This window comes from Branchiostoma lanceolatum, chromosome 14 (genome assembly GCF_035083965.1).
Source record: "Branchiostoma lanceolatum isolate klBraLanc5 chromosome 14, klBraLanc5.hap2, whole genome shotgun sequence".
NCBI classification, from domain to species: Eukaryota; Metazoa; Chordata; class Leptocardii; order Amphioxiformes; family Branchiostomatidae; genus Branchiostoma; species Branchiostoma lanceolatum.
In genome coordinates, this window is record NC_089735.1 from 824,426 (window position 1) to 847,497 (window position 23,072).

The 23,072-nt window shown below is 48.8% G+C and overlaps 1 protein-coding gene across 1 annotated transcript in view; it reads left to right on the top strand.

Moving 5' to 3' along the window:
• Positions 1-23,072, top strand: part of LOC136448140 (plasminogen-like) — a 38,225-nt gene continuing 15,153 nt past the window's right edge. The window contains exons 1-10 of the mRNA XM_066447302.1: positions 1-228; positions 9,376-9,454; positions 15,635-15,872; positions 16,218-16,352; positions 16,696-16,874; positions 17,618-17,887; positions 19,933-20,149; positions 20,851-20,912; positions 21,401-21,476; positions 22,489-22,559. Coding sequence (XP_066303399.1) covers positions 148-228; positions 9,376-9,454; positions 15,635-15,872; positions 16,218-16,352; positions 16,696-16,874; positions 17,618-17,887; positions 19,933-20,149; positions 20,851-20,912; positions 21,401-21,476; positions 22,489-22,559 — 1,408 coding nt within the window. The 5' untranslated portion in view covers positions 1-147. The remainder of the gene's footprint in view (positions 229-9,375; positions 9,455-15,634; positions 15,873-16,217; positions 16,353-16,695; positions 16,875-17,617; positions 17,888-19,932; positions 20,150-20,850; positions 20,913-21,400; positions 21,477-22,488; positions 22,560-23,072) is intronic.

The following is a 23,072-nucleotide window of genomic DNA, read 5'->3' on the forward strand; positions in this document are numbered from 1 at the left end:
TCACCGGTAAATTTAAACCCGACGTCCTGTCAATCATCCAGCAAGGGGGCGTGGTTCTGAGTTCACCGCGAGGGGGTTATATCGCCGACCGGTCCTGAAGACTGCCCCACTATTGCTGCAGACCCGCGCCGAAAAAGTCGGAGAAAAATGGCCGCTTGCAGACCACGTTTCCGCTTGCTTCTCTTTCTAGCCGCCGTCGCTTGGGAGGTATTGGCAGTCAACGCGCAGGTAGGTGACAATGGTGATGCGAACCCTATGTGTGTTCATGTGTGTTCTTTTTCCTTTCGCGATTTGAAAAAAAGGTCCCTTGATGAAACGGCAGGTACATCTGTACATGCAAAGGAAGACAGTTTGGTCTACATAACGATATATGTTCTGTTGGAAGTTCCTGTGTTTTAAATTCGGCGTGTGGTCCGGGATTCAAATATAGGCTGACTTGATCTTGGGCGCACGCACGTACCGGCGCTTTATATACCCGCTAAACGCCGAGACGATCGGTTTACACGGTGTTGTTGGCGGACGTCCATGTAGTCACACGGTGCCATTCTGTTTGTAGTGTCTAGTGGGAAGACGTTGAACTCGCCTCCTGACTGGTTCCCTAGTTTTGTGGGGTGTGGAAAGAGTCGGCCCCTGGGATACGCCACATAAAAAGTACCCAAACCAACTGGATATATCTGAAAACCTTCGGGCGTTTCTTTCGTCAGGGATTTGTGCACTCGATGCTAGGCTGAAACGTCTGACCGTTTTCAAATCTATCCAGTTGTTTAGTAACTATCAAACTACCTGGATGTCTGACCTTCATCGACGTGGTCGGCACGTGCCGGGATGCGGGAAAAGGGGGCGGGGTGCCCGAGCTTCTGTACCGGGATGCGGGAAAAGGGGGCGGGGTGCCCGAGCTTCTGTGCCGGGATGCGGGAAAAGGGGGCGGGGTGCCCGAGCTTCTGTGCCGGGATGCGGGAAAAGGGGGCGGGGTGCCCGAGCTTCTGTACCGGGATGCGGGAAAAGGGGGCGGGGTGCCCGAGCTTCTGTACCGGGATGCGGGAAAAGGGGGCGGGGTGCCCGAGCTTCTGTACCGGGATGCGGGAAAAGGGGGCGGGGTGCCCGAGCTTCTGTGCCGGGATGCGGGAAAAGGGGGCGGGGTGCCCGAGCTTCTGTGCCGGGATGCGGGAAAAGGGGGCGGGGTGCCCGAGCTTCTGTGCCGGGATGCGGGAAAAGGGGGCGGGTGCCCGAGCTTCTGTGCCGGGATGCGGGAAAAGGGGGCGGGGTGCCCGAGCTTCTGTGCCGGGATGCGGGAAAAGGGGGCGGGGTGCCCGAGCTTCTGTGCCGGGATGCGGGAAAAGGGGGCGGGGTGCCCGAGCTTCTGTGCCGGGATGCGGGAAAAGGGGGCGGGGTGCCCGAGCTTCTGTGCCGGGATGCGGGAAAAGGGGGCGGGGTGCCCGAGCTTCTGTGCCGGGATGCGGGAAAAGGGGGCGGGGTGCCCGAGCTTCTGTGCCGGGATGTGGGAAAAGGGGGCGGGGTGCCCGAGCTTCTGTGCCGGGATGTGGGAAAAGGGGGCGGGGTGCCCGAGCTTCGGGAAACGGGCGCATCAGCACATAGTACAGCCCTGACAGGAACGAAATAGCATGAAACCCGTACGCAGTGTCGGACAAGTCAACGTCTATACCTTTTATACGGCAGCTTCCCCCACCTACTTGTTTGTTTGTTTTCGTTTTATATTGTTTATACAACCAAGGATTGATCTGTTCAAAAATTCGTATTTTCCGAGAACCATAGAAGAATTCAACTGGTTGTCATCAAATACTGTAGGAGCATCCTTACTAAATAGCTTGAAAGAACGGCTGCAGTTAGATGTGCGAAAGGTGTGACAGGCCGTTCAGTGTAACATATAACCAGCTGCTGTCGCGCCGCGTGCCTGCGAAGCTGGTACCAGTTACGTCGAAGAGCGGTTATACCGGCTATACAGATACAGACAGATATTTTCCCTGTCGCCGATTTGTCCATGGGTGAACAAAACTTGAACTGTGACGACTTGAAGATCGAGTCAGCGTTGACAAAACCGAGCCGCGAGCGACGAGGATATACAGCACCTTTCTCATGACGTCACAAGCCAGCTGAAACGTGAACAGCACGACACACTCACGGCTATCCGAAGTTGTCGTCACAGAAAACCTATTGACAGGGGCCTTACACGGTCGCGTTTGGTGAAGAATAAGTAGAGACATCATCATCATCATCATCGGTCGACCCCCGGGGGGGACGGGGCAAGTCCATGCACAACTTCCGACCACACCAGTCTATCTGCCATGGCCGCACTAAGGTCTTCCATGTGAATTGAGGTGTCTCTAGATAGAGCCCCCGGGAAAGTCAGCTAAAGTAGAGACTCGTCACCACGCCTCTTTCATCTGGCACCTCTGGCGAATTATTCTTAGCCTGAGTACCAGCCTCCGTAGTGACCGCTGGCTCAAAAAAAATCGCTTGCTAACCACGGATTTTTTGAGACAGCGGTCACTACGGAGGCTGGTACTCGATCAGGCTAAATTATTATCGCATAAAGTCACCCTACATGTATGTTGCCAATGTCTACTCTTTTCGGTCATCAGGGGCATACATAAAGTCAGAATACTGTAAATGCATTTAAGTTCGCGTGGTTTTTATATCGCCGTAGGGAGAAAATGGCATGTTCGCGGTGGTTTTAAGTTTGCGTTTGAAACAATAGTAGAGCTACAGTCATTGGTGGGCAAAAAGTTTCGCGATTGTTTTAAGTTTGCGCTAAAAGTTCACCGCGAAAACCGCGAACATAAAACCACCGCGAACATTTCTGCATTTACAGTATCTTGTACCTTGGTACACGTAAGTGTGCTCTTGTACCCTTCCGCCGATGTTCCCAGTTTCGGCTATAATAGCACAAACCCTGCCTCTTATTCAGAACCGGCTTACGTGTGACTTTTATAACGTAATGATGCTCCCGACCACTTCCCAACCGAGGTCGGCGCTGGGTTGGGAGTAGCCTGGAATCCATCGTAATTCTAGTTCCAGCTCGCATTCAAGCAGAATATGACTTTCACGCCTTGGAGAGGGAAAACACGTCTAGAACGAAGTAAACGCACGTGTAAACCAAGCGGCAGATGTGTTTCAAAATATAAAGTAGACAACCTCGTCGACCATTGACTCCCAACCACAGAGGACATTGCACACGACTACTCCCAACCATAGTCTGGAGAAGGTCGGGGGCCTTTGTCTGCTATGTGTGACAGGGGCTATGTGTGACAGGGGCTATGTGTGACAGGGGTTACAGCCTGCGGTAGACCCGGGCGGTGCCTCGACATGCGGCTCCCGCTGCGGTTTACCAGGTCGTGCCCGTGGGTTTGTGCCCGGCCCGGCGGTGCCTTGACGTGTGGCTCCCGCGGGAATGACGTGCGGCGCCCGCTGCGGTTGCCCGGTCGTGCCCGTGGGTTTGTGCCCGGCCCGGCGGTGCCATGACGTGTGGCTCCCGCTGCGGTTGCCCGGTCGTGCCCGTGGGTTTGTGCCCGGCCCGGCGGTGCCATGACGTGTGGCTCCCGCGGGAATGACGTGCGGCGCCCGCTACGGTTACCAGGTCGTGCCCGTGGGTTTGTGCCCGGCCCGGCGGTGCCATGACGTGTGACTCCCGCGGGAATGACGTGCGGCGCCCGCTGCGGTTGCCCGCTGCGGTTGCCCGGTCGTGCCCGTGGGTTTGTGCCCGGCCCGGCGGTGCCATGACGTGTGGCTCCCGCTGCGGTTGCCCGGTCGTGCCCGTGGGTTTGTGCCCGGCCCGGCGGTGCCATGACGTGTGGCTCCCGCGGGAATGACGTGTGGCTCCCGCTGCGGTTGCCCGGTCGTGCCCGTGGGCTTGTGCCCGGCCCGGGGTCGCGGCGTTCCCCGCGCCCCACACACGCGATCAGCCCGCCACCTGTTCTCCCTCAAACCCGTGCACCGATCTGCCAGCATGTGTGTGGAGTCGGCTTGGTTCACACGTGTGCGTTTACACTGTTCTAGACGTCTTTTCCCTCAGAGAATCAAATACGTACCACTGAGAAGACGCCCAAAGACGTGTGAAATACTAGCCAAATGATTTATGTAGAATCCATAAAATGTATCTAAAAAGTGAAACTAGGTGAGTCTTGACCAAGTAGCTGTGGCAGGGCTATACTTACTGGAATTCATCTGTACAACACTCACGAAAAACGTACGGGTCGGTACGATCTATTACGGCAGCGATACGACAGAAAAGTAAAATCGTAAGACATCGTGCATCACTTGCAATCATATCATAGACTGAGACCCCGTCTCCGGTGCAGGTCTTATGGACGTGTGCTAATCGTCTGGGATGCGGCGTTGCAAGAGAGGTCGTCCCAGAAATTGCAACAATGCGACGGGGGTTATGGGAAGCATAGCTGTTAGAATGTTTGCGGTTAAGGTCCTGATGGTGCTTGGATGGTGTCAGTTGACTTATGTAACACGTGTCTGCTGGTGTTAATAGTGCGGTTAGGCCATGCTGATTCGATCATATGGATGCCATCCTCTGGGAACCCCAAAATTGATGCGAACGTGCATGCGAAAAAAAAGTTTTGCAAAAAAAGTTGCCTCGAGTATGAACTAAGGAAGGTTGAACAAATGAGAGTTCCTGGATTCCAATCCCCTGACGTCATGACATGCCGGCGATCTTGTGCCCTTAAGAAAGGCATTTTACACCAATTTCCTCACTTGACTCAGGTGCCAACAGGTGCTCAACAGTGTAGGGTAAACTCCAAGTTCTGCTCTACATGCAGCCGAGTTACCGTGATGAATTCCTGTGCACGCCGAGAATAGTTTTTTTACAAAAGCGAGTTTAAATACCTTCGATTGGACGATTGCCCTTACAACAGTCTTTGCCCCAATTCTCACTAGTAACATAATGGGATTGATACATGTATCGAATCGCTTGATGCTTCGGTCCCATTTCCAGTCGGGGGCCCGGCCGGGCAGCTTGTGGGAACGAAAATTATTACATAAAAGACAACAAAAGACACAAAAGGAAAGAAAAATTACTCGCAACTATATATTGTGTATTTTGTTGATATGAATTTTCTATTTTTCGTTTTCGCTAACAGCCCGACCGGGCCCCGGATTGGAAATGGGACCGAAGCATAATGCTTCGGTCCCATTTCCAATCCGGGGCCCGGCCAGGCTGTTTGAGAAAACAAAGAATAAAAGACGCATATCAAGACTATACATAATGTATGGTAAGGAATAATTTTTCAAAAGTTTTGTGCGTTTTGTTGTCTTTTATGTCATAGTTTTCGTTCCCACAAGCTGCCCGGCCGGGCCCCGGTTAGGAAATGTGACCCTAGCATCAGCAGGGTCTTGAGGGACAATGCTGAATGAGTGAGGGATTTGAGGCTATATATAAATAAACAAATAAACATCAAACGAACGAACAGATAAATAAAATAAAAAACATCCCTTGCTTCATGGCTACAGCAGTGCGGAGTGGAAGGCACGTCACCGTTTCTACTGTCTGTGCTCGGCAGATCGGGCCGAGGGAAACCCGACACCTGCACTGACGTCACCGCCGACATTAACCGTGGCTATTTATTCTCCCAGCGGGGATATAATTAGCGGAGGGGTGAGAAGACGCCATGGCAGTAACGCCCTCTCTAGAGTGAAGTTCGGGTCATCTCATGTCAAGTTAGTTGTGTACCTGTAAATGCAGGGAGAGGGAACGGCGGTCGTCCCTCGGCCACACCCTTACCGGCATTAGAGAACCTTGACCCCCCCTCCCCCCACACCAATATATACGACGTCGTTATAGGAAGTATGCGAAGGAGGCTAGTCCCATAGCCTTTTTGAGGCCTTAGGGGCAGTAAGGTGTTATTCACTGTGTGTACGGCACGGTATTGGAAGGCGGAGATCATTCCTAGCCTGGTGTCCAGCCTTCTTAGCTTTAGTCCGCTACCCAAGCTCCGCTTCCCGCCAGCACCTGTTACCTCCCCAACCGAATGTAGATACCCAGTTTTACACTTGGTGGAGAGAGGAAAGCCATGCATTCACAAAGTGCCTTTTTCAAGGCCGCATCATCATTGGCATGTCAGGGGATTCTAACCCAGGGCCTCAGAAAACCAAACCACTACGTCAACACGATGCCATAATCTTTAAGGTGTGCACTAGTGGCCCTCCTCAGACATGGGCCCTAATTAAGCTTTGCGTCACATCTGATCTGAGAGGGCATCCCTAATGAGGAATGAGAAACCTAAGGCTTATGTGACGTCATGTTATTTAGATAACAGTGTACTATGTTATAAGTTGCAGAAAGTTTGTGCAGTTACTTAGTGCATCTCTGTTGCCGTTATTGTCTGACCTCTGTTGACCGGAAGGTGGCCAATGACCTCAGGCTGGCCTGTAGGTAGGTCAACAGGTGACTGATGACCGTGTCAAGCACACGCCGACCCCGCCAAGGACAGGGCGTTCGTTCTGACAGGACAAGGGCGCCCCCCTCCCCACCCACAGTCAAGGTCGCATCCCTCCCCACTTTCCATCGTGAATTTTTGTCCCATTTTTTAAAAATATTTTGCTTTTGGACAGACAACGACAATGTTGCATTGCACTCATTTTCTAATACAGTAGAACAGTAGAATCCGCTTAACTGCACTACCCATTTGTCAGCGTTTTTGGTGCAATTATCCGGCTGGTGCAATTATGCGAAATGCCCAGCTGGACCGCACCACCATGGACGAGGGGGTGTATTGTTAGTCAGAAACACTAGCACAAAGAAAACAGACGAAATTATTCAGTTATTAACTTATTATTAACTTTATTGACCCTTTGCTGAAAATAGAGAAATGACTACGAACCTGTTTTAAAAGATTTTGCATTCTTTCATTTTTCCATGCGATCTACCGCATTACAACACACGTAATGTTACAGGGGAGGCATTCTGAAACATCGTCATGCCACTCATGGGATAATAGTTTCTGTGTAACATTACGTAGAGTGCAGTTGTCGATTTACGTAAATCATGTACCGCCATGAAACTAGGAATTGAAACTAAAACTTGGTTACTGATTACAGGTGACCCGCCCGGGACCTCCCATACGATTCCTATCAACGTAACTGTCAATGGAGACCGCCTCCTTTTGTTACTCAAAACAGTTTTAAACATATTGGCGGTCTTGCGCCTTTACACCGGCAGGTATCGGCTCATTTGTACCGCGTTTGCCGATTTTAGCGCACCTTTTCAGTTAACTTGTCGAGGATTTTTGAAAAAAATTGGTGCAGTTATCCGGCATTGGTGACCATGCGCGGTGCAGATATGCGGAGTCACTAACAATGCAGTGAATGGGAACCGGTTTTGGATATTGGGATTCGGTGCAATTAAATGGAAGGTGCGTTTATCCGAGGTGCAATTAAGTGGCTTCATCTGTAACTTTTTTTTAACAGTGCCACGTACAGATAACAGCAAGCCCATGTTTACCAGTCTGGGTGGTTGGTCCCCTTTGACTTTCGGGAGTCACATCTAAAAGATGGTCCAACTTACGGCAAGCTATAGGCTGGCTTCGAACTTACCCCAATCTGTATCTGTATATTGCCTGTATAACCATCATTCGGACGGTCGGAGAACACTGGTTGCCAGATGTTCTGTGCACCCACAACTTGCGGTCAACCACACGGTTAAACTATTAAGGGGTGGATGAGAGCGTCTCACTTAGTAACTGTGACCGTGTTTTGCGGAGTGGTTAAAACTGTAACAAGCTTCTGATGTGGCTTGAGTATACGTTTGGTGTTCCTGACACGAGAACTAGGTAACACCGCCGGCCTGTTCGCCCCCGGCGCTCGCTTGCGGAGTGGTTAAACCCGTAACAAGCTTCTGATGTTGCTTAAGTGTACGTTTGGTGTTCCTGACACGAGAACTAGGTGACACCGCCGGCCTGTTCGCCCCCGGCGCTCGCCTGAATCGGTTCCATGAGGCGTGGTCCGGGTGACTGACGTCGGTCCTTAACAGCTATAACGATGGTCCTGAGCACCACTTAGTACACAACAAGTCGTGCAAATTGCCACGTGTGAGAGATACCGGGGTAGGTGACCGACCAGGGTGGGCTCTTTTGGTGGTTTGAAACTCATTGATTCTCTCCACTTGCTACAGTAGAGAAATTTGCTCCAGGGCTGCCAGCCCACACATACGCACACACTCACGCACACACACACACACATACATGCACACACATACACACACACACACACACACACACACACACACACACACACTCACACACACGCGCGCTCGCGCGCGCACATACACACACACACAAACACACACACAAACACACACACACACACACACACATACACACACACACACACACACACACACACATACACACACACACACACACACACACATACACACACACACAGAGGGGGGTTGTGATTCACTTTGTTTCCTTGAGTCTTTAGGTAGTATTTTTTGCAGTGGTTATCCATTACACATTTAGTAAATAAACAGATGTTTTCTACCCCAAAATTACTTATAGACGTACCAAAAGAGCCAATTAGTAAAGCCAAATCCCATCCCATCTGCTTGGAGCGGAGTTGATTGTCACGGCGCATGAGGTTTCGCTTACTCCTCACCTTGCCGTCCTCCTGACAAAGATGATCCTGTTATCCGTGACCTTGACTTCAGACATCTGCTTTGATGTCGCCGCCAACAGCGAGAATGTCTGAAGGTCACAGCGCTAATGGGGCGCGTGGATTTGTGGGTAATTCTTGCGTAGGTGTAGCCGGGCTCCCCTGTGCGGGGCCCTTTGAAGTGCCGCGACCTTGACATTTGAGAAAGGTCAAAACACGACACGTCGGATATCCAGAAGAACGATTTCTTTGACGATGCACGTTCTCCGGTGTAGCAAGAGTCAAAACTCGACTCAAAAGTATATGATTTCGCTAAAGGAACAGAATGAAATGAATGTGAGCTCACCTCGGAAAGGATATCTATGCACAGTGTGATTAATAACTGAAACAAAATGTATCAAAATGTACAAAAATTCTGTGTAAATTTGTATTAAGAATGCATTGCATTATGTTGCATCACAAGGCCGGCCAATCATTTTGCAACAGACTCAAACAGATGAACACGTTTGTGTAACACCTGAAGACGTTTGTGTAACACCTGAAGACGTTTGTGTAACACCTGAAGACGTTTATGTAACACCTAAAGACGTTTATGTAACACCTGAAGACGTTTCTGTAACACCTGAAGACGTTTGGTTGACACCTGAAGACCTTTGTGTAACACCACAAGACGTTTGTGTAACACCTGAAGACGTTTATCTAACACCTGAAGACGTTTGTGTAGCACCTGAAGACGTTTTTGTTCTTTCTCCCCAGCCTTGGGCGGCGGTACACACCCGTTATGCCAACAGCTTACGGATCCCTGCCGCCTTCAGAGGGCAGATCTACAGACAAGGTGGGTTCTGTGATACTTACACCGCATTCTTACATCCTCCACAAGTACATCTTGTGCGTATATCCAAGTCCGCATGAGTTGCATGTTAACAATTTTTTGGTTTAGGTTACGTTTGCGTCCGAAGAGGTAATTTTTTTCGGTTCGATAACCAAGCTGCACAACGGTGGGTCAAAGTAGAAAACAATTTCTTCCCCACAAACTTTACCTAAACTAAACAATGTCAATGCGCACCTTATGCAGACTTGGATATACGCACAAGCGTGAACGAACCCTTAGCTACGGTCAACCGAGAGAATTGTCGCACAGTTCTGGCATATTGATGTAGTGATGTCTGTATTTCCATCACACTAGCCTGGAATCCAGACCTATTATAGCTCCCGAGTCTTGCGGAGAGAGACTCGGGAGCTATAATAGGTCTGGATTCCAGGCTACCATCACACGGGTTGGATATGTCTGAGTTCAAAAGTTTATCTGAGTTCACGAATGTGCAGTGTCCTTCCAAACTCAAAGCGACCAGTGTTTATGTTGCACACAACAGACTCGGACCGGTCCACGTGCCTGCTGATCGCGCTCTCGCGTGGGCTTCGCGTCTCCAGTTCGCTGACCCGTGAGAGTCACACGCGGCGGAGGTCGCGTGGGACCTCGGTCTGCAGGACGCGTGCCGGGGAGTGGGGTCAAGGGCACGGGCCTGTGGTCAAGGTCGTGACACAGGAATAGTTGTAATCCTCTTAAAACCCCACGGGGTTATCCCAGGCCATCATGGCTCAACCTTAAGTAGCTGTCGTCTTGAGCGAGTAGACTGGCAACTTTCAATGACGTTAATGTAATCTGCATGTCCAGAATAAAACAAAGATATCCTGGGCACTGACGTCAGGGCCCTGTCACACTTTTGCGTATATCCAAGTGCGCGTGGGTTGCGCATTTACATTTCTTTGTTTTAAATAAGGTTTGCGGGGAAGAAGTTGTTTTCTACTTTGACCACCGTTGTGCAGCCTAGTTATCGAACCAAAGGAATGACTTCTTCGGCTGCAAACTTAACCTAAACCAAAAACATGTTAATGCACAACTCATGCGCACTTGTATATACGCACAAGTGTGACAGGGCCCTCAGACGTAGCGGGTAGCGAGGTGGTCCTTGCGGTCGCACCAGCCAGCTGAAGGGATGTCTCTTCTCCGCTTCTTTAACGGTCGAGACATTTCTCGTATGTCAGGATATTACAAGACCATGTAAGCGTCACATGCTTCTACTAAACATAAAAAGACTAAAAATGAGAGATGGTTCGCAGAGATCAAATGTACGTTAGAACCACAAGCGCTCTCCTTCTTCTCCAAATGTGCCGGTGTTACCATGGCGACAGGTGTAACACCAGTCTGTTGCCATGGCGACAGGCGTAAACGCCGGTGTGTTGCCATGGTGACGGACGTGACGCCGGTGTGTTGCCATGGTGACGGATGTGACGCCGGTCTGTTGCCATGGTGACAGACGTAACTCCGGTGACGAATGTTCCCGGTCGACAGAGGTTAGGTTGTTGCACGGAAGGTATTGACTGCGCATGCCTGGTGAAGAGGAGCTCGCACATAGTGAGTGCAGGAGGAAAGGTGAGTAATGGCGGAGAATGGTCACCCCTGGTGTGAGCACAGACGCGGTCATCCAAGGGCAAGGGAGTCGTGTTATCCTAGGGTCACATTTCCTAACCGGGGCCCGGTCGGGCTGTCTGCGGAAACGAAAAATCAAAGTGTATGTCAATAAATTTGCACAAGCTATCCTCTTAGATAATTTTGCGTACGTTTTGTGTTTTGGATGTCTTTTTATATCATAATTTTCGTTCCCAAAGACTGCCCGGCCGGGCCTCGGATTGGAAATGTGACCCTAGCATAAGAGGGAAAGTCTGTTCGGCGTGGTTGATTGATGTGTGATCATTACCGACCTTCTGGACCACAGGGTCGTGGGTTCGCATCCCAGACAGGTCCTTGGTCCCTGATTCGCGTGCAACTAGTTGGGGTTGTTCCGAATGTGGTACAGTGATGTTCATTGAGAGCCACACTTTGAGTACGTAGAAAAGTAGGTGTGCTTCCCGGTCTGTATTGCCGATGGCTATATGAAATCTAGTACCAAGCTCGTACCGGAGTTTGCTAGCTCGCCATCACTAGACTCACCGTTCTAGTACTTAGCTCGTACCGGAGTTTGCTAGCTCGCCATCAGTAGCCTCACCGTTCTAGTACTTAGCTCGTACCGGAGTTTGCTAGCTCGCCATCACTAGACTCACCGTTCTAGTACTTAGCTCGTACCAGAGTTTGCTAGCTCGCCATCAGTAGCCTCACCGTTCTAGTACTTAGATCGTACCGGAGTTTGCTAGCTCGCCATCAGTAGACTCACCGTTCTAGTACTTAGATCGTACCGGAGTTTGCTAGCTCGCCATCACTAGACTCACCGTTCTAGTACTTAGATCGTACCGGAGTTTGCTAGCTCGCCATCACTAGACTCACCGTTCTAGTACTTAGCTCGTACCGGAGTTTGCTAGCTCGCCATCACTAGACTCACCGTTCTAGTACCTAGCTCGTACCAGAGTTTGCTAGCTCGCCATCAGTAGCCTCACCGTTCTAGTACCTAGATCGTACCGGAGTTTGCTAGCTCGCCATCAGTAGACTCACCGTTCTAGTACTTAGATCGTACCGGAGTTTGCTAGCTCGCCATCACTAGACTCACCGTTCTAGTACTTAGATCGTACCGGAGTTTGCTAGCTCGCCATCACTAGACTCACCGTTCTAGTACTTAGCTCGTACCGGAGTTTGCTAGCTCGCCATCACTAGACTCACCGTTCTAGTACTTAGCTCGTACCGGAGTTTGCTAGCTCGCCATCACTAGACTCACCGTTCTAGTACCTAGCTCGTACAGGAGTTTGCTAGCTCGCCATCAGTAGCCTCACCGTTCTAGTACCTAGATCGTACCGGAGTTTGCTAGCTCGCCATCACCAGACTCACCGTTCTAGTACTTAGATCGTACGGGCCGGGACACGGTTTGCTAGCTCGCCATCAGTAGCCTCACCGTTCTAGTACTTAGCTCGTACAGGAGTTTGCTAGCTCGCCATCACTAGACTCACCGTTCTAGTACTTAGCTCGTACCAGAGTTTGCTAGCTCGCCATCACTAGACTCACCGTTCTAGTACTTATCTCGTACCGGAGTTTGCTAGCTCGCCATCAGTAGCCTCACCGTTCTAGTACTTAACTCGTACCGGAGTTTGCTAGCTCGTCATCACTAGACTCACCGTTCTAGTACTTAGCTCGTACCGGAGTTTGCTAGCTCGCCATCACTAGACTCACCGTTCTAGTACTTAGCTCGTACCGGAGTTTGCTAGCTCGCCATCAGTAGCCTCACCGTTCTAGTACTTAGATCGTACCGGAGTTTGCTAGCTCGCCATCACTAGACTCACCGTTCTAGTACTTAGCTCGTACCGGAGTTTGCTAGCTCGCCATCAGTAGCCTCACCGTTCTAGTACTTAGATCGTACCGGAGTTTGCTAGCTCGCCATCACTAGACTCACCGTTCTAGTACTTAGCTCGTACCGGAGTTTGCTAGCTCGCCATCACCAGACTCACCGTTCTAGTACTTATCTCGTACCGGAGTTTGCTAGCTCGCCATCACTAGACTCACCGTTCTAGTACTTATCTCTTACCGGAGTTTGCTAGCTCGCCATCACTAGACTCACCGTTCTAGTACTTAGCTCGTACCAGAGTTTGCTAGCTTGCCATCAGTAGCCTCACCGTTCTAGTACTTAGCTCGTACCGGAGTTTGCTAGCTCGATCAGTAGCCTCACCGTTCTAGTACTTAGATCGTACCGGAGTTTGCTAGCTCGCCATCACTAGACTCACCGTTCTAGTACTTAGCTCGTACCGGAGTTTGCTAGCTCGCCATCACTAGACTCACCGTTCTAGTACTTAGCTCGTACAGGAGTTTGCTAGCTCGCCATCACTAGACTCACCGTTCTAGTACTTATCTCGTACCGGAGTTTGCTAGCTCGCCATCACTAGACTCACCGTTCTAGTACTTAGCTCGTACCAGAGTTTGCTAGCTCGCCATCAGTAGCCTCATCGTTCTAGTACTTAGCTCGTATCGGAGTTTGCTAGCTCGATCAGTAGCCTCACCGTTCTAAAGTCATTGGCTCCTCGGTTGAGTCCTTTAAAGACTTTCACCGCGGTTTAACTGAAATCAGCTTTTGTTGTAAATGAAGCTCTCTAAAAGGAGTTCTGTAACGACCCGTCGCAACTGTCGTCACATAAAACTAAAGCCTGTCCTAATTATAAGCTCCGGAGCGAGGTAGCCACTAAAACCGTGAAGTTGGCAACAAATGAATCGGCGCACATGCTCCCCTACTGTCGCGTCTCGCTCAATTTGACCAAGACAAAACTGTGGCGGTTCCAGCGCGGGCTTGGCAGGCGGCCTGTGAGCCGGCCCGGCTCTGTCCCTGCCCGGGGCAGCTGGCATGAAAGCCGCCGCCCGGATCGCCGCTCTCGGCACGCGGCGCAGTCAAAAGTTCACTCCGCTCTATGAAAGACCAAAACGACAATTCTAGACAGCTTCCTCAACTCAATTCTTACCGGTCCGAGGCATGATTCCAACCGGTCCGAGGCATGACTCCAACCGGTCCGCGATACATTTCCTTACGTGCCGCGGTAGAATTCCAACCACTCCGCGCCCGTGAAGAATTGAGTGTAGGAAGCTGTCTAGAATTGTCGTTTTGGTCTTTCGTACCGCTCGGCCTCCGCAGGCTCGCGAACCTCCTCCACGTGGTGTCTTCCCCTGCGTGTCAGACTGATCCCGGGGCCTGCACAGGTCAGCTCCACGGCTCCAGAGCCAAATATCCTGGTGCCAGACCTGCTCGTGCTACGGTCCGGCACTCCCATTGCACCCCGACCAATCGAATCACGCGAATCGCATTGAAACTCGTATCGCATTGAGATTCGTATCAGCCAGTTCCCGACAAATCGCTTTCTAACTTGCGTTAACGACTACATCTGACCAATCAAACTCGACAGTGAGATGGTGAAGGGTGTCAGCTTTCCAAAGATGTTTTCAGATGGACAATTTTGGCACTTTGGAAGTGATTGAAAGTGACCGCGATTTAACGTTTAGACAAAAGTTGTAGAAACTAGACGTTAAATCGCAGTCACTTTCAATCACTTCCAAAGTGCCAAAATTGTCCATCTGAAAACGTTAGAAAGCGATTTGTCGGGAAATGACTGATACGAATCTGAGTTTCAATGCGATTCACGTGATTCGATTGGTCGGGGTGCATTGCCAAAGCAGGGCCCGGTCGGGCAGCTTGTGGGAACGAAAAATAGGATATGAAAGACAATATAAAGGACACAAACGTAAGGGAATTACTCCTTACCAATATTGTGTTTTCCTTGATTTGCATTTGTAATTTTTCGTTTTCATAAACAGCCCGGTCGGGCCCCTGATTGGAAATGGGACTGTAGCCGCTCAAGGCAATAATCGCCCTCGGGAACCAACAACTCCTCGGGTGGGCGGAGCAGTACCAAATCCACATAGTTACCCAGATCTCGGGATCTATCTATTACTTCGGCTTGGGGAGAAGCCTACATGTCCCGCTCCCAGAGTTGGCACCAGAGCCCGATGTTTCCCGCCCACGGAGTCTCACTCAGGGGACCTGTAGAAGCTCCTTGGGGCATGTTGGCCGCGGAGCCTAGAAGCTGACCTGTGTAGGCCCTGGAAGCAGTCTGGCCTCGAGGCTATGGCCAACATGCCTCCAGGGGAACAGGCCCTCTTGAGTTAGACCCTGAGAGGGGTAAAATTCCCTTTGGGGCACGTTGGCCCTGGAGCCGAGAAGATGGCCTGTATCAGGTTGAAGGAAGGAATTATGAAATGATTAAATGAATGAATGAATGAATGAATGAATGAATGAATGAATGAATGAATGCATTGCGATGACTGAATAAATGAAGTGCGGAAGTTATGAGACGTAATCCATCGAAGCGTCCTAAACTTGATCACCAGCAAGACTGAAATAAAGTAACTAGATCATCATAGAATATCTTAACCTTCTCCCTTGAATTCAGCCGAAACCTCAAAATCAGTACAAATAGTGTGCCAAATAAACGGCTACCTCAGCATCCGGGAAGTTAAGTATTAACGAAAGTGTATGATTCTGTGACTGCTCAGATGAGGCGTCCCAGAGAACGTGCAGAACGTCCTTCCGAGAGTGCAGACAAGACCTGGGCGACAAGAAGAAGTTGATACGCGACCTGAGCGGCGAGCTGGACGAAATGAGACTTCGTCTGATGGAGGCGGAAGCGACGGGCGCGAAGAGAAGACGCAGCGCTGCAACGCCGCCTAGCAAGACGAAGATAAACAACATCCTGACCGGGACGTTGGCGAGAGCTGAGGCCTGGGAAATGAGGTCAGCGTTTATATCATGCTTTTTATCACTAGGTAGGTCTGTTACATTATGATTCTTCCGCCCAGTTGTAGTTTGTATCCATTTCTACGTTTATTATGATAACTAGAAGAGAGCTAGAAGAGAGTGTTTATTAAGATGGTGGATTACCGGGGGAAATACATGGGTTAAAATGTGAATGCTGGAGATGGGGAGATGACATAAAGGAGTGGACTCTAAATGGACTCTGAATGTGAATTCTAAAGGCAACCAGTACTAAAACCGCATGGAAAATAGCAAAATCCAAATTCAGCAGAAAATCATAAAAATTCGGAATCGTTGAGTTACTCATGACGTCACTTGTTCCAGGTTGAATGGCGGGCTGGCGCCAAACCGAGGCCGGGTTGAGCTGCGACCGAAGGGCGGGAACTGGGGCGTCATCTGCGACGACAATTGGGACAAGAAGGCCGCCGATATCGTCTGCAAAATGATGGGCTTCGCGAAGTAAGCAGCAACAGACTGTAGCCTGTGGCGTTGTGTTGGCGTAACGGTTAGGTTCCCCTGTCTGACGAAAGTCACTGACGATAGACAGATGCTTGAGTGACTGTTTCTTTGTACACATATTTCTATAGATGTATTAGATAGTGAGGCATTGTGAAAAATACTGGGTTAAACATTCGGGAAGCAGAGGCTAGGGCAAGGGACAGGACTTTTTGGAGGATCCACCTGGAAAGCAAGGGGGCAGTCTCTGGCCAGTGCACACAGGCAGTAGGCAGGTATTAGATACATGTATATCGATGAATTTAAATAGATAGATATAAAAGGAAGCTATATCCTCTCTCCACAGTGGATCCAAAATGGAGGCCAAGGCCTCGCGGTTTGGGGACGGGCGCAAGGATTTCCTGATGGACGACGTGAATTGCACTGGGAACGAGGCGACGCTGATGGAGTGTCTCCATAGCGACTGGGGAAAGCACGACTGCGACAGACAGGAGGTGGCCGGGGTCGTCTGTCTGCCAAAGGAAGGTGGGGCCCGGGAAGAAAAATCGTCTAATGCCAGGTCCGCGGCTTGTAAACGTCAAGCAACAACCCTGGCATACCGGCCTGCGACCTGTCCTTCTCACTGCGTCAGCGTTGGCCACCTGGGAACCAATCAGACCCTTCTTCTGTTGCTGGAGGAAAAGTTATTAGCCAATCACATGGCCTCTTAACCGTAGAAGGCGATGTGATTGGCTGATGCCCTCACCCAATAACAGAAGGGGGGGGGGGGCATCTGATTGGCTGACGCTAACGAAGAGAGGAGCTCGGATCGTAGGCCGCGCGGTCAGTACGCCAGGCCGTTGGTTGACGTAAACAAACAGCGTGCCCGGCGCGAGAGGATGGAAAACAGCGTTTTGTGGATTTCTTTTCTTGAATCCACTTACTCATTTATCTCTATCATATCCTGTTTAATCTTATTCTATTGTGGTACCTTTCATTCTATTTTCACAACACCTTCACCCGTCACACGTCTTTCTAGACCAAAACGAATGTTCGACCAAACCCGTGGCCCGCAAGTCTTCTTTGACCAAAAGTATCGGTTATGGTTATCCTGGAGGTCAAACCGGCTTCCTTACAACAAAAACCTGATCTTTTACGATCCATCAATATCGAATGTAACACACAAAAATGACGGACGGGTTGGGCACAATTTCTGTCCGTCATGAGCGACAGCGCTGGCTGGAACAATGTCTCAGAGTAAAGCTGCGGCATGTTTCCCGTCGTTGCAGTGTCGTACCAGCGGGAGGTCGAGGAGTGCTTCTCGGGGCGGGGCGAGTCTTACCGCGGGCGGGCCAGCCGCACGCTGTCCGGCCAGTCCTGCCTGATGTGGAGCGAGATGGTCGGCACCAAGTTCAACACGCTGCGCTACAGGCGGGGGGAGTTCGGCCTGGGCCAGCACAACTACTGCCGCAACCCGGACGGGGACCCGCGCCCCTGGTGCTACGTGGGGGATCCCAAACAGCCCGGCTACGACTACTGCGACATCTACGAGTGCGACGGTACGTTTTTATCTCCATGAAAAATGGAGATATTGTTTTGGGTGTGTCTGTCTGTGTGTGTGTATGTGTGTGTGTATGTTTGTGTTTCCACACCACTCCCGTCAGCATAACTCAAGAACCTCTTGATGGATTACAATGATATTTGGGATGTGGGCGGGTGTTGTGAAGCCGAAATTTAAGGTCGATTTTGGGCCCCCTGGTAAGTGACCTTGGTACTGCAGCAGAACTGCAATTTTTGTATCTTTTGACCTGGACGTGCTGTGGTCTTGATTTTTGGGTGGCAGATAGCTTGTTGTTTTAGAATTTATCTTATTAAATGAAGAATACACAGGACACAGGGGTGATGCACTCTAGCAGTAGCTAATACCAAACATCACCTCTCAAAATAAAAATTACAACTGACATAGACAAATACAATAACAATGAGTAACAGCATTTGGGTAGTCCAATACAAGCAAGAAATATATACGCAGCAAACAATCAATATATAAACACAGACGGCACGGTTCAAGTGCTTTCTGCTCCTCTCATGGTTGCAGAACCTGTATTTTGAACTTGGAAAACACTGGCAATATGCATAGGTAAATATGTCTATCACAGCAAGAACTAGAGTTCCACGACCTCATACCTTCGCCAAATGATTTTAACCTTTTTGACTGACGTATCAGGAGTGTTTCCCATCAATTATAAATCATACCAGTTGATCTTCACCCAAAAAACAAAAGTATGAGCTTAACAAAGAAGGTTATGCTAACAAAGTAACATTTAACATGAATTATGCAAATGAGGTCCTTATTAGCATAATTTGATTCAACGATGTTCACATTCACATAACTTCCAAATGACACAAGTATGAAATTGGTTTCTCATTAATTATGCAAATTAGGCCTACATTTGCATATTTTTTATCTATCAAAATTCCTCAGTAACAAATGTCACATATTTCAATAGTCATATCATGGAACATAGCGGGTTTTTAAAATTGTCTCATTAATTATGCAAATTAGAATCTGATTTGCATAATTATCGTCCAATCAGACAAAGCATCACGTAAGCTATCTACATACCAAAAATCATTAACATCCATTTAGCCCATCTTGAGTTATAGTATTTTCTCATTAATTATGCAAATGAGGTCTTCATTTGCATAATTGATATCTATTGATATTTCTATCTTCTTCAGTTACATATATCACATGTTTGAGAGTCCTACCATGGAATTTGGCGGCTGTATAAACTTTCCTCATTAATTATGCAAATTAGATAATGATTTACATAATAAGTATCTAATCATGTACGTCATCACTCAAGCTATCTACTTACCAAAATTCATGACCATCCATCAAGCCCTTCTTGAGTTATTCCCTTTCAAAGTCTGAACCAAAACCTGCTCCTGCAGTTCCAAAAAAGCCGCTAGGGGGCCCAAACCCGTACCACCCACTCTCTGCCCATAGAGCTATCTACCACTCAAAAATCAGTTTCATAGCATGTCCAGAACACGAGATATCAGAACAGGAAGTTGCGCTGCAGTACCGTAACAAGACGCTAGGGGACCCAAAATCTGATCATTTCCTAGTCTCATCAAGACCTACCTACCTACCAAATATCAAGACAATCCACCCAAGCCTTCTCGAGTTATGCTGTACGTTACAAACATACACACAAACGCTACCCTCTGCATAACCTTCTCGGCGAAGGTAATTATGGACACCGTGGGCAGTGTGGACACCCCGGGCAATCAGACAACAGAAACACAAAACGTACCCAAAATTATTTAAGAGCATAGCTTGTGCAAATTTATTGACACACACTTTGACTTTTCGTTTCCGCAAACAGCCCGGCCGGGCCCCGGTTAGAAAATGTGACCCTAGCATAAGGGGGTGAAGTCTGCCGGCCCTTACTGTTGTTTTGTGGCCCACAGTTGACTGTTACTCCGGTGACGGGTCGCGGTACCCCGGGGGGCGCAGTGAGGACGCCCTGGCAGGGGCTATCCTGGGTAAGGGGGTGAAGTCTGCCGGCCCTTATTGTTGTTTTGTGGCCCACAGTTGACTGTTACTCCGGTGACGGGTCGCGGTACCGCGGGGCGCGCAGTGTGGACGCGCAGGGCCGTCCGTGCCTGGCCTGGGACGCCCGGGAGACGCTGGGTCTGGAGGTGAACGTCTTCACGCACCCGAACGGCAAGGCCGGGATCGGGCTCCACAATTTCTGCAGGAACCCCGGGAACGAGCAGGCGCCATGGTGCTACGTCAACGTGGGAACGAGGTGAGCTGATGCTGTGAAAGGATGGATATGGTGTTTGTATAACAGTCCAGCCTGAATGTAGAATGCACATACTCGTACATGCCTTCTAGAAATATAAAGCGTACGTTATCATCGTTAATCAAGGTTTCGTCGAGACGATCGAATGCTGGCCATCTGCATTTCAGGTACTAACGTTATATGCTCAAGCGTACAAAGCATTTACACAATGCTTATGTTGTTTCAGTGTCTGTATCTATATCTATATCTGCATCTATATAATATTATATCATCTATCTATATCTCTTATCTTATGTTGTCGTATGTAAAGAATGTACATGTATATTGCTTGTAAGAGTTTGTATGATTGTATGATTTTATCTTGTTAACTAATGTAACCATCTTATTCTATTATGTATTGTGCAGCAAGGTTAGCCCCTTACAATAGCTACGGCTAGTCGGGCAACCTTGGCTGTTGTACCTTGCACACAGTCAGACGAATAAATAGATAAATAAGGTAGCCTGGGTGCCATCCTATTTATATCGGGGCTCCTACACTCGCTACCCTCAAAAAATATATATTTTTTGAGGGTAGCGAGTGTAGGAGCCCCGGTAGAAATAGGATGGCACCCAGGCTAAAATAAGGAGAGTAGCATGCGAAAAGAAACCATTCCCTAAATGATATCAGAATGCCCTCATGAAGGAGTTGTGTTTGATGCCCACAGAAAGAGTTTAATCCAGAAGCAGGAGTGCGGGGTGGCCATGTGCGAACGTCCCCCTGCGCACGGTGAGGCCAACTGTTACTGTAATTACAGCTTTGCGTAGCAAAACCTTTGTTGGATCCGTTGGCATGTGTGGTGGCCGCCATCTTGATTTTGTGACGTCACAGGATAGCCATACCATTTCATTGGGAGGTTTTGTTTGGTTACTAGCGTTCTCTCTATTTTTAACAAATCGGCACAACTATCACACATTCAACTGAAATGAAAAAAAATTCAATACTAATTCATATTTATAAAAAGACCCCGTAATCGATAAACTTACATAGCAAACCTGAAGTATATGTAGCACAAATACTTAATTCTAGTTCATTATCTGTCTATAGTCCTATCAATGTACCGATTTATAACGATATACCTACATATCCGTCAGTTTGTCTCTCCTCACATTATAGCTACTTATTTGAATACATGCCAATGCATCTTCAGTTGTCTAGTGCCTTAGTATCTAGTACTCATTGCCAAGTGCATGACGCGTTCTTTACCACAACCCCAGGACACGCTGCCCGGGCGTTTGGACCCCAGTGCAAGCAGAACGAGATACGCTGTAGGAGCGACTACAGGAACACCATGTACGTATGACTTAAATAGTCATGCTTTTAAGAACCAGAGTTATCAACCAAGGATTGATGTGTTCAAAAATTCGTATTTCCCGAGAACTATAGTAGAATGGAACTCGTTGTCATCAAGTACTGCAGGAGCATCTTCACTAAGTAGCTTTAAAGAACGATTGCAGTCAGATATGCAAAGACTAGGTGTAACAGACCGTTCGGTGTAATATGACCAGCTGCTGCTGCGCCACGTGCCTGCAAAGCTGGTGTGTTGCGCCTAATGGCGGTTATACCGGCTATATAGATACAGATATGTATATTTTACGGTATAAATATGTCCTACAAGCTTCACAGTTTATAGGTACGAGTCAGTGTAAATAAAGAAGTACTGCCATTAGTATTATTCCATTTTGTATGCAATAAGTCGCATGTAAAGGCACAGATCGTCTTGGGACTGAAATATTTCAATTTGTTGTTCAGAGTTTCAGAAGCGACTTCTAAAGTTGATTTCAAAATGATCACGCACCCTGACGTTTGTTAGAAGCAAAAATCAGTTCCAATCCACCAATAAACAAAAAAATTTATATCCTTGTAAGAGTCTAAAATTATACATGTCTCTACAGGTTATATGCCAATTTTCATTTCTAAACTCCTAATATTTCATCTTTTACAGCTTTTACAGGAGGGAGTGAGGTGTAATATTAGGGCCCTGTTACACTTGTGCGTATATTGAAGGGCGCGTGAGTTGCGCATTATCATTTTTTTGGGGGTTTAAGTAAGGTTTGCGGGGAGAAGGTTGTTTTCTACTTTGACCCACCGTTGTGCAGCCAAGTGATCGAACCTAAGAAATCACTTATTCGGCTGCAAACTTTACCTAGACCAAAAACATGTTAATACGCAACTCATGCAGACTTGTCTATACGCACATGTGTGACAGGGGCTTTAGAGACAGTTGAAATCATATATATAGCCGAACACGTGATGTGTTGATTAAAGGTTTCTGTAAAACAAATGCTGTGTTTTGTGCCCCCAGCTGCCTCCCGGAGGAGTTCCGCTGCGACGGAGACCAGGACTGCGCGGACGGAGAAGACGAGGCGAACTGCGGTATCCTCTTCTTGTATTTCTTTTACAAGATTTTGTGTAAAGACTGGTTACTTAGAGACTGATAACTTGCGCAGATAACTTCTTCGATGAGTACCGTGTAACGAGTTTGTCTAAGAAGAGCAACCATTTCCAGTAGCATACATGTAGGGTGAGCGACAGCAGCCGGGATTAGAACTCCAAACCTCTTGGTCCAGAGGCAGGATCGCTAAGCACTGGGCTACACACGCTACTTGGGCCGACAAAGGGCTTTACTAACAGACGATACAGTCAGACCTGGACAGGCAACCACCTGGCGTAGGCGACCTGAAACACCGGCAACCACATTAAAACAGCCCCGTCCATTTTTCTTTCTAGAAATGTTTCTTTCTAGAAATTTTTATAGTTTACCCCACCCTGTCCCGAGCAACCCACCTGTCCTCAGTAACCATTTTCCTCAGTCCTTTGAGTGTTCGCTGAATCCAGGTTTGACTGTATCTTACCTTAACCGCAGATAACTTCTTCAACGAGTACCTA